Here is a 12,413-nt window from a genome sequence, read left to right as displayed (position 1 = left end):
CAGCAGGCAAGATTATAATGGTATAACTACTTTTACAGAATTAACTTAATTACTGAATTTCACAGAAAATATTTGTTTATTTTTTATAAATAAAGAACTGTATTTCTTAAGTCAGTTATTAAAGTATTACATATGTTGCATAGGCTGATTTATTCATTTTAAGTATTTGGGATTTTAATAACAAGTGGAAAATGTGTTGAATGTTTGATTTCATCCAAGTGAAATTAGCAAGCAGTTAGACTGAATTTACATTCGTTTTAAACGCGGAGCCAGGCGCGAGTCGACACAGGTTGCGCGTGTGCATCAAGACTCATCCATACTGCTAGATGCGCTCGGGGAGACTTGCAGTGCGGAGCCGGGTGCGAGTATAAACGAGCATTACGAGACAGGCTGCGTGAGTGCGGCAAGGATTCGCGCCGCGTGGGGCAATTTGCCTAACTATCGATCTGACCCAGTAGATGCCATAATCCCACTCTGTCTCTCGCTCTCCCGTCTCGCTTTATGTTTTTTTTAATTTATTTTTTTAATGGTGGGTGTTTACGCAGTTGGCTAGAGCAGTGCTGATTGGGGAGAACGGAGGTGCGCTCACTCTTGCCCAGGGCAAGTAAGACTGCAACTCAAGGCTGGCAGTCATGCATATGCTCTGGAACAGATTAATATCACGTCCACATCGCAGGCTTTGCGATTAGCAAATCGCAACGTCTCAAATCGCGATTTAGATTAGATTTCGATTAATCGCACAGCCCTACTCCAAACCTAAATGTAGACACACTTTGGTTTGAGTGGCTATTTGATGCCATTTGACAATGAGTTTCCACTAATGGGCTTGAACAAAGGCTCGTGGCAGAGACAGGAGCAGCCATCAGGGTTGTTAGCTCTGCATGTTGTTCTGTGATAAATGTCTGCAGCGTTTCTTCTCCATTAGCTCCCAATGGTGCCGTTGGGAATCACTGTCGTATACACATACACACGTTCTCTCCTCACTCTTTATTGCTCTCTTTGTTTTTCTCTCTCTCTCTTTGTTTTTTACCAGTTGATCCTTATAGGAATTGCTAGGGGTGGATGTTTGTTTAGGAAAAACTCAATCACAGGTGAGCCTATATGGAGTGGAGGACGCTTGTGAGGTAGCTTCTGATTGAACTAAATCATTTTTCTCTAACAAAGTCAAATGTAACACTCTTGTTGTGAGTCTGTAGTAATTGCTCAGATGGCAGGGTTGTACATTTGAATCCTTGGCTGTGTTCAGCATGGCACACTACTATATTACTATTTTTGATGTATATAATATGTATACTGCACATGGCATGCATTTTTTTTTTAATGGGATATCTAGATAATCTAATTTGCCAAAAATGTGCAATGTACAACAGAGCTGGATGTGCTGGACACTGTATCCCACAAAGCAATTTGTTTTTAAGTAATATCAGCTCTACATTTCATTGCTGATATCTCATACATGATTTTTATTCATTTTTTTAATATTATTTATTTTTATAAATAAAAATTGCAGTAAATGGAAAATAAGTAAGTTGATATACAACTGTATTTCTTCGATAGACTGCGTTCACCGAATTAAACATGCACTTTAGGTCATATGAAGTTGTCTTTGAAGTGTTTGTCATTGCATTTTACTTAAAAAATAGTTGGCAGGACGTTGTCTATGAGTGTAGGATGCTATAGAGTATAATTTCACAGTCTTAACTTCCTGAAAGTGTTATCTAATATTACATACTGGTGTTTCAGTGAAGAGATGCATTGAGGCATGTGTGTTGAAGGAGAGGTGAGTGTGTGTTTGATTAGTAGGAGGAGTATATGTTTGTCAAGGCTTGGGACGAAAGTTCCAGGTGACACCTGTTCCCTGACAGCCTTGTGGACTTACTCGCTTGAGCCTAGTGATACTTGATATGTTGGAATGAAGGAAAAGTTACCCTTTTTCATCAGCGATTACTATAAATCATGATAGTCTTTTAGTTCCTTGATGGTGTTAAAGGGATAGTTCACCTTAAAAATGAAAATGTTGTAATTTACTAGCTCTCTTGTTGTTCCAAACCTGTATGAGTTTCTTTCTTATGTTGAACACAAAATTGAGGAAGGTGGGTAATCAAAACAGTTTCTGGTCCTCATTGGCAGCCATAGTATTTCTTTCCCTACTATGGAAGTCAATGGGGACCAACAACTCTCTGGTACTTCAAAAATTTTCAAAATATCTTCTTTTGTGTTCAACGTAAGAAAGAAACTTATACAGGTTTGGAACAACATGAAAAAGAGTAAATCATAACCGAATTGTCAACTTTTAGCTTCATTCTGTGTATCCTCTCAATACCTTTTCAATACCATTTTGTTAAATTGTATCTATTATAGAATTTTGACTTCTTAGCTTGAAATACTTCAGACATATGTTTAGTTTAAAAGATGATCTGAATGTCTGTACTCATCAAGGAAGTATGGCAGCTGGTGTTCATTTCATGATTGGTGTTTTACCCTTTGCCACTGATATAAAAAACAGAAAGCGACTTGCCGCAGCAGCCAGGCTGGTCCTTGGAAGCCACGCAGTGGATGATGTTGCCATGACGATGTGAAGGGGTTGTCATGCTCAGGGAGTGGCAAAAGCAAAATGCCATCAATGGAAGGAGAACAAAAGAAAAATAAATTATAAGAATGATCAAATGGAGACCATCTGTATAACAGGCTTGTGATATAATATCAAAAGAAACAAAAAGAAACTCACAAACCTGTACTTAGTGAGCAGCTATATATATACACTAGTTGAGGTGGTCTCGTGCCCTCAGAACCCTTTGGGAGCATTAATGATGTTTATTAAGTGCTTTGTTGTGTTTTTGGGTGGGTGTGTGAACTAGAGTAAACCTGAACTCTAAGGCTAAAATGCTTTCGCCCACCACAGTCACCATTTGAGATATTTTCCCTGAGCTGATGTTTTTACTATTAGCGCCACAAACCAGTAAACTTTTGATTTCTGTCCTTCTCATGTGAATTACCTCTCCAGCAACCAGGTTGTCCTATGCTGATTTTATACTCGCTTTGGAAATATTGGGTTTGATTTTATGGATGGCGCAATATACAGTACCTGTATCACAGTATACCACAGTATCTGGTTGACACTCCAACACAGTTCTTTTGGCCATGATAATCGTGTTGTGAAAATCTGATATCTTGACGACTGTTGGACAGTTTGATTCCACTACTTAGCTGTCTTTGCGAGTCTCTTATTACATTCATTATATAATTTGGCTTAGAATCAAGGCATACATGTCCACTGTATACCACTATGTACAAATAGCAGCTATTTAATTGCGACTAAATGCGAGTTTAATTTTCCATTTTTCGCTTCTTCCATGTATTTTTTTATTCTGCATTTTCATGAACCCTTCTGGAGACCCTTGAAAAACCACTTTCACACCAGACAATATACTGTAAAAAATACTATAATCCCCTTTTCACAGAAGTCATGCTATTACATCCTAGTCAATGCTGTTTAAGCTTCTTCTTCTTCTGAGACAAGTTGGACTGTATCTCCTCTTAGATTTTTCAAGCTAGAACCACCAAACTCAGGTCAGACCTTAAGACTGGTATGACTCGGGTTGCGAGTCTTATCCGACTTATGATTTTCTTATGAAAATTTGACTTATGAAACAGACGATCAAAACTATGAAAAGTCCCATAGACTTTCATTGAGGGGGGTCAAAACATTTGTACAATAAGACTTACAGAGTGTTTAAGCCGTCTGTCACTAGCAAAGCTTAATGACTATCCTAGGACAACATGATAAATGATACTGTCAACATACTAAAACTTGTCAGTCATGCTAATCAAACAACATACATACTAGCAACATGATAATCATGTTAGAAACATATAAATCATGCTTAAAACATGCTAGTAGCATGATAATCATGCTAAGAACATGTTAACAACATGCTAATCATGTTAAAACACGCTAGCAACATGGTAATCATGTTTGGAACATGCTATTTATGCTAGAAACATACTATCAACATGTTAGCAACATGCTAATCATGCTAGCAACATGTTAAATCGTTAACAATGTATTAAATTGTGCTGCAACATGCTATAAACATCTGTCTAATCTATCTATCTAAACTTTCAAACTTCAAGCTTTTACAACTGCTTCAAACTTTCAGGTTAGGCTTTCTCAAGCCAAATCTAGTTTTTACTGCAGCGCATCTAATTTGTGATCATTTCAAATACATACATGCATGTGTATGTATTTGTATATACATAATAAATATACACAGTACACACACATATATTATGTAAACAAAAACTTTTATTTTGGATGCGATTAATTGTTTGACAGCACTAATATTTATTTATCAACAGTACTGATATATTGCAATAGTCTCATCAATACTTTCATCACTTTTTTTTCTTTGCCACTCACTCCATGCTGGTGTGAGGGATATTTAGAGCAACTCTGTCCACATGCTTGAAATGGTTGCATTGCCTTACAAACAAGAGAGAGTGAATTGCTGGCTCACAAAGAGACAAGGCCGAATCGATCACAACTGAAAGTGAATAAGCCATTGAAAGCGAAACAGCAGCGAGTGCTACATGGAGGAAATGCAAGCACTGTGCTGTAGCTTGATGCTGATGACATAGACAAGTGCTCTATTGCACTTATTAATGACCACCTCTGGTAAAAGCGCTAGTAGCATCTGCTACCAGAAACATATTCTCAACATTGTAAACAACTCTAGCTACAGTATGTCTTTGAATCTGCATGGGATCTGTTTGTATTTAGAAACGGATGTGTGCTAGAATGCTAATTCAAAGACTTCATGAGGCATAGCTTCAGATGTTCGACAGATTCATCATGCCATCAAATTAAGGATGTCCCGTAGGTTGCAACAACTCGGTGGGAATTTTTGAATTTACAGTGATTATAAAACTGTTGACTGTCGTAGCACATTTAATGTCTGTTACATTGGCCTGTGGGCTCACCATGCATTTGACAGGAAGGAAAATAAACAGAGCATTCTGCTACACAACTTCACTGCTTTTCAGGATCACAGTCAGGGTCTACGGGTGCTTTAAATACTCTATTACGATGCATCTTGAATTTCTAAAATATGTTAATATAATAGTGTTTACATCTGAAATTACTGTTTATGTCCTTAGGAATTATGTGTCCGAATTATGTGTCCTTCAAGAGTGATTTGTGAGATAGGTGTGCAACTTGATATCTTTACATGGTTTATGTGCAAACAAATCTGACTTTTATTCATCGTTTATGCTTTGTACAACATATAAACATTTTCTACTGAAAATATATTGAAGAAAATCTGATTATGTACCTAAAAGCACATTCAAAACTTTGGGTTTGGAAAAATGTTTAAAGGTGTCATATGACATTGCTAAAAAGAAAATCATGTTATGTATTTGATGTAATGAAATGTGTTTATGCGGTTTAAGGTTCAAAAAACACATTATTTTCCACATAATGTACATTATTGTTGCTCCTCTATGCCCCGCCTTTCTGAAACACGTCGATTTTTACAAAGCTCATCGTTCTAAAAAGCGAGGTGTATGCTGATTGGCCAGCTATCCAGTGCGTTGTGATTGGCCGAATACCTCAAACGTGTGACGGAAATGTTACGGCCCTTACCATACTGTGATGCCCTGTGTCCCGGCGCGACAAGACAAAAACAATAAACCCATTACAAACGAGGCATTTGTTGCATCCAGTGGTGTAGAATCGAATCGAATCGTGAGTTGAGTGAATCGTTACATCCCTACAGTGGGGACATAATTACTGATTTTAATGATGTTTTTAATTAATGTCTTTTTATGCGTTGCGTTTCGTATCGTATACAAACGAACATGGAACAATACATTTATTAATCTGTGTTAATGTTATTAATAAAAAGACAATCGTTCAGTGTTTGTTCATGTTTTTGTTGCTGTTACGTGACGTAGCGGTGTCTGACTAGGGACGAGACGTGGGCTGATTACGTCATCGTTTCAGAAAATATACGGATTCGCTGTCCACACGAAAACGCAAGGGCGGCGTTTTCAGAATTATCCACTCTGGGACCCGGTTTCAAAAAATATCGGTTTCACTCTCCCAAAATGCCGGATCCGTCTGGACGAAACGCCTATACGATACAAAATGAATGCGTATACAGCTAAACGCGTCTCCGTGTGGACGGGGCATAATATGCTGATTAGTGAACTCAATAAACATTTCTAATTATCAATGTTTAAAACAATTGTGCTGCTTAATATTTTTGTGGGAACCATAAAACCGCTACATGCATTTTTGTGTTGTTGCACAGTTACCCAACGGTTTCTTCTATTTCCAACTCAAGACAAAGTCTCTGCCAAAGCCGGTTTTCAAAATGGCCATCCTGGATGTCAATTGATTATGATTATGGCTAAGAAAAGCAGTTAATAGTCCTGATTTTTTAAGCAGCCTCCTTTCATGCTCCCTGTGGGTAAATTTGATTAGAAATAACCCCCTCCAAATAACATCAAAGGCTATGACTAATGTTTTTTTTTTCCAAGCAGATTTTTTTTTTTTCTGAAGAAAAATATTGCTATTTTGAATAAAGATGTTTTTCCTCTAAAACATTATTGATGCATTTGTTCTGTAGTTCCTGCTGATTTTACATCAGCTTTGGAAGCACATTAAAGGATGGGAAAATAATTGTGTTTTCCCACTCATTATTCATTACCAAAACATCAATAATGCACGCCAAAAACAACATTTATGAATACAAACAAGTAAAATTAGGATATTTGTACTCATGGAAAGCCATTTTCATGTGCTTTAGAAGTGAACTGCAGTTAAAGAATAACATAATTTAGCAGAAAATGGCATTTTTATATTGACACATGCTCAACAGAATTGCGTTGCATACTTAGTGTTGCCAGAAGAGGTGCTACAGTGAGCATTATCATAAACTCTGTTTTCCTATGGTTATTTATTTATGCTAAATAAAATGAGATGCCACTGATAGATCTTCAGTTAACTCTTTTCTGTTTTCAGCTGAACAAGCAGCAGTTGCAGGTGGTGAAGGAGCGTTTCCAGGCCTTCTTGAAAGGAGAGACGCAGATCGTCGCAGATGAGGCTTTCTGCAACGCTGTGCGCAGTTACTATGAGGCAAGACTCTCTGATTTTCATTTCTATTTCAAATAGACTTTCAAAGTCTTTGGCCATTAGGATGTGACCAAAATGATTACAGCTGGAGTTTTGATGAGGAACGAACTTCACAACCATTAAAAACTTGTTTTATATACACTGTAAAAAGTACAGACGGGGAAGTTGTGGCCTAATGGTTAGAGAGTTGGACTCATAACCCAAAGGTTGTGGGTTCGAGTCTTGTACCGGCAGGGATTGTAGGTGGGGGGAGTGAATGTACAGCGCTCTCTCCCACCTTCAATACCACAACTGAGGTGCCCTTGAGCAAGGCACCGAACCCCCAACTGCTACCCGGGCGCCACAGCATAAATGGCTGCCCACTGCTCCGGGTGTGTGTTCACGGTTTGTGTGTGTTCACTGCTGTGTGTGTGCACTTTGGATGGGTAAATGCAGAGCACTAATTCCGAGTATGGGTCACCATACTTGGCCACATGTCATGTCACTTCACTTCACTTCACTTCACTTCAAAAAACATTTTCGAAAGTTGTAAATAAAGCAAAGATTATTGACGTGTTGTACAAAAAAACACTTTTACTTAAATTTTACATTTAATTTAATGTGTTGCCATTTTTTTGTCAAGTTTCCAATTGAGGAACTTTTTGGAAGTAGTAGGTCCTCCAGGTACTTTTCTCCAACTATGAATTCTTACAGACTAGTATTTTCACATACTGTTTGTGCCTACTACTGTATATAGTAGGGGAGTAGGCATATTCAGACATTTATCAGTTGGACTGCTTATATGTGTGCAAAAAGTGTGGGAGATAAACAGTTAGCAGGTGCATCTGTATTTACAGCATAGCTGCCTGGCTGTCCTTATTGCGCTTGAATTTTCAACCCAACCCAAAGATATATCTCTGCCAAATCTCTTGCTCAAATCCGGTGAAGGAAATGCACTTTTTAAGTGCCTTTTTTCAAGTTATGTGGATCTCGTCCGAAAGCAAGTGTGACTAAAGGCTGGAATACACTACATGACTGTTTTTATGATGATTTTAAAACATTAGGCATCATACACTTGCTGACTTTGTAAATGCTTACAGAGAAAAAACTGGCATCATACACTAAACGACTGAGAATCACGCAACTACCAGACTCTCAAAGCGTTCTGAACATGACGAACTCATGCAGAAACACATCTTGCTGTTAGATGCATGACGAATGGAAACAAAAAAAAAAAAAATGCTCAAAATATCAAACATGATAATCTTCAGGTTGGATGGAACCGAAATCTGAAGCCCAAGTCTGTGCACAATGTAAGATCTGTCAATTCCAACTGCGTTTTTTTTATTGGTGAGATTATAAATGGTGCCTGAAGGAAAGTTTTTAAAAAGTGATATTCTTTAGTGTCTCTTTTCTCTTAGCTGTTGAACCAACCTACAGAAATCCCAGATCCAAGAAGAGAGATTTTTTTTAAACACCCACAGGAGAAATGCCTGGAGCTTTGTGCTTTGGTCAGCTGATAAATTATTGAGAATTGATTGGCTGAATTCTGTATGTGGAATACTGCTCGAGTGGGCTTTTCTTCAATTGCTTTACCTACCTCCACGCTGTTTTTTTTTCTTTCAGACAGTCACTTTTTATGTTTATTCATGTCTTTCATGTTCGTTTAATGGTACGATGAGGCATGCAATGTTTCCAGAGAATAACGAACAGGCACAACAGATGGTCCGCTGAATCAGACCGTATCAATGTACAGTATATTCATCAAACAAGCTTTTGGAGTCAGTGCTTTTACCTTTCATATCTTACATTGTCAGTCACCCTCTTTCCTGCTTTCATCACTTTCTCTTAATTTCTTTTTTTTTTCAGAATAGGACATGCCTATCATGTCCTAATAGGATCATCATATCATATCAGTTGACTCTCCGCTCTATTAATTGCACTGGATGGGAAGCAGCTCTTTGAAGTTGAGTCTGATAGTCGCTTTTGCACATGTCGAGGACTCTGGGTTGGCTGATCAAAGTTCTCTATTGTCATTCACTGGCCATCGTGCTCATATCAAAGCATCTCTTTTTGGGTTCTGTGGAGGCATTTTTGTAGCATACGCCAAAGTGTGCCACCAGGGACTTGTGGACACTGTAGGAGTTTATTTGTGGTTCTATAGTGAACATTGTTTAGAAGATGAAGAGGAGCAAGAAATGACTGATAGGGGTTGCACTAGTAGTTAACGGCTTGGTTAGTTTATCACTAGTTTTATTGCATTCTAGTTTTGTCACATTGCATCACTTTAAGTGCAGAGAGTAAAAATGGGTAATCATGCAACCTGTATCAATCAAATCAAACCAACCAGCTACGATGTGAATTACAACATTTGAAGCAAAAAAGTATTTGAAAATTGGACAAAAGTCAAAAGGTACATGACTGTTTACATAATGGCTTTAATGAGGGAAAGAACTACAATCCCATGAAGCATTGCAAATGATATAATCAAAATAAGCAATATATTTACAAATATTTAAGTAGTTTAAAAGCGTAGGGAAGATTCTATTACATTATTTACAGTGTTACATTGAACTGAAGTGTTCTTTTGATGCATCTTTTGTTTCTTTTGATTGGTGGAGATATCTCTGCAGAGTCATGGTTATAGTTTTTTTTTCACCAGGAATTGGGCCGTTAAACGTTAAAAAGTTGGAATAATGCAGGCTGATTGCTTCAACAAAAGCATATACCATCGATTAAAAACCTCTTACCTCACAGCAGGTCTATCTTTTTAAAGGTTAATAAGTTATTCTTAAAAATCAATTGCCTATTGAGAATATTTTTTGTTAGAGTCTATTGTATGAGGAACTCATTACATCAAACATCCTGAAAGCTGTTTATACTTTCAAGTGGCGCACTTCCAGATACAGAAACATTAGAAAAAAAGGTTCAAACTAAATTGTTTGTGCTTTTTATGATACAGAGCTCCAAAGCCACACTTTGCACCGTATGTCATTTGATTCTTGTTCTTGTTCTTTGATTCATTTTTCTTGTTCCTTATGTACAATTTTGACATCCAGGATGTAGGCGGCTACATAAATTAAAGATTAATTTTGAATGAATTAACATTTTGCCAATGGTTGTCTCATACATTTCACACCTAGACAGAAATATTTTTTATCCTTCTGAAACACAGTCATGCAGAATAACTTTGAGTGCTTTATCATCTGCAGTATGAAGTAAATATAGACCATCTAAACATCTTTTTCCACTTCTCACCTCGGGTCAAACAGAGTTTCGCTTTTTCCAGTCTCTTTCTCTTGAAGTTTTGAAAATGTTCGTTCCTTTCAGTTCGATCTTTGAGGTCCAGCTCAGCTTCATTAGACTCCAGAGATCTTCATTACTAGTCTGTCAGTTGAACATTTCAGATTGCTTAAATGCTGTTCTCACTGACAGGATATAAATGTCTTCCTCCTGTAGTGTTAGAAATATTTTAAAGGTGACTGTGAGGGAAAGGGTTTAATTTACCTGTCTAATTTTCCATTGTTTATCAGTCATCTTGCCAGTAATTTTTCTGTTGTGTTTTTTAACTGCTTTCGTAATATTTAATAATAGGCTATGTAAATAATAGGGTTCAAGAGACCAAGCTATATTGTCAGCCATGACTCTGTGAAAAAGTGATATTAAGTATTAACACATATTAAAATATAACATTGTAATACATTTTAAATATTACAAATGTTTAAATGTAAATTTTTATGTATCATAAATATTACATTTAAGAATTTAATGTTAAATTGCATATTTTTAGTAATTAGAATTATTGCTGTATATATTTCCTAAATAAGAATGTACATGTATGATTCCAAAATAAATATTAAAATATAATATTGTATTAAATTGTAAATATAGCAAATGTTTAAATGTAAATGTTAATGTATTATTAAATTAAATATTAAATGTATTAAATATAAGTATTTAATATATCAAAATATCAATGTTTAGTAAAACATTATTACTTTTGGCCATGTAAATAATATAAGAAATAATAGAGACCAAACTATTGTCAGTCATACTCTGTGAAAAATAAAAATTAAGTATTAACATGGTATAATTTTTTTTTTTTTTAAAGATTTATTTTTGGCGTTTTATGCCTTTTATTTAGATAGGAGAGTAGGTCGACAAGAAGCGAAGTGGGTGGGGGGGGGCGGATCGGGAAAGGTCCACGAGCCGGGACTTGAACTCGGGACGCCCGAAGCGCAAAGGCGCTATATGTCAGCATGCTGCCCACGAGGCCATCGGTGCCGACTTATAAATTGACATTTATTACAATGTTATATTTTAATATTTTAAATATTACAAATGTTTAAGTGTAAATTTTAATGTATCATAAATATTAAATGTAAGAATGTTATATATTAAAATGCAAATTTTTAGTAAAACACCATTACTGCTTGAATATATACTTCCTAAATAAGAAGGTATAATTCCTAAAAAGAATATTAAAATATAATATTGTAATAAATTGTAAATGTAAAAAAGGCTTATTAATATTAAATTAATATTATAGTAATAAATAATGTTAAACATAAATATTAAATATATCAGATATAAGGATTTAATATATTAAAATATCAATGTTTAGCCTAGTAAAACATTATTACTGCTAGACAATACAATTCCTAACATGTAAGCCTACTTAGTTAAGGTTAATAGCAGCTAAGTTTAAAGGGTGTTTGGTGTAACAAAAACCTGCTCAGTTAGCTGATATTATATTAAATTAGTAGGTTACATTGTGTATTGACCAATCAGCATCTAGGACATTCCAGGTAAAGATATTCCAGGTAAAGTTCCATGTAACCTTAATTAAAGGGGTCATATGATGTTGCTAAAAAGAACATTTATTTTGTGTATTTGGTGTAATGTAATGTGTTTATGCGGTTTAAGGTTCAAAAAGCACATTATTTTCCACATAATGGTTTCTCCTCTATGCCCCACCTTTCTGAAACGCGTCGATTTTTACAAAGCTCTTTGTTCTGAAAAGCGAGATGTGCTCTGATTGGCCAGCTATCCAGTGCGTTGTGATTGGCTGAATACCTCAAGCGTGTGATGGAAATGTTACGCCCCTTACCATACTGTGTTTCCGTAATAAAACCCATTACAAACGAGGCATTTGTTGCATCCAGTGGGGACATAATTACTGATTATAATGACTTATACTGTGTTTTTATGCGTTGCGTTGCGTATTGCGCCACGTAAACATAAAACCATGTCTGCATTTGTGATCAGAGAAATGACAAACAACAAGCGCTACTCT

General features: G+C 36.2%; 1 protein-coding gene across 1 annotated transcript in view; it reads left to right on the top strand.

Annotated features, from left to right (window-relative positions):
- LOC107659459 (calcium-dependent secretion activator 2-like) overlaps window positions 1-12,413 on the top strand; it is a gene marked incomplete at its 3' end in the record, with an annotated part of 56,937 nt that overhangs the window by 19,638 nt on the left and 24,886 nt on the right. Inside the window, exon 2 of the mRNA XM_016448413.1 lies at window positions 7,028-7,141. Coding sequence (XP_016303899.1) covers window positions 7,028-7,141 — 114 coding nt within the window. The remainder of the gene's footprint in view (window positions 1-7,027; window positions 7,142-12,413) is intronic.

The sequence above is a fragment of the Sinocyclocheilus anshuiensis genome, unplaced genomic scaffold (assembly GCF_001515605.1).
Source record: "Sinocyclocheilus anshuiensis isolate Anshui unplaced genomic scaffold, SAMN03320099.WGS_v1.1 scaffold387, whole genome shotgun sequence".
In the NCBI taxonomy this organism is placed as follows: Eukaryota; Metazoa; Chordata; class Actinopteri; order Cypriniformes; family Cyprinidae; genus Sinocyclocheilus; species Sinocyclocheilus anshuiensis.
The sequence above is the reverse complement of the archived record's forward strand: the minus strand, read 5'-3'. Positions and strand labels throughout refer to the sequence as shown.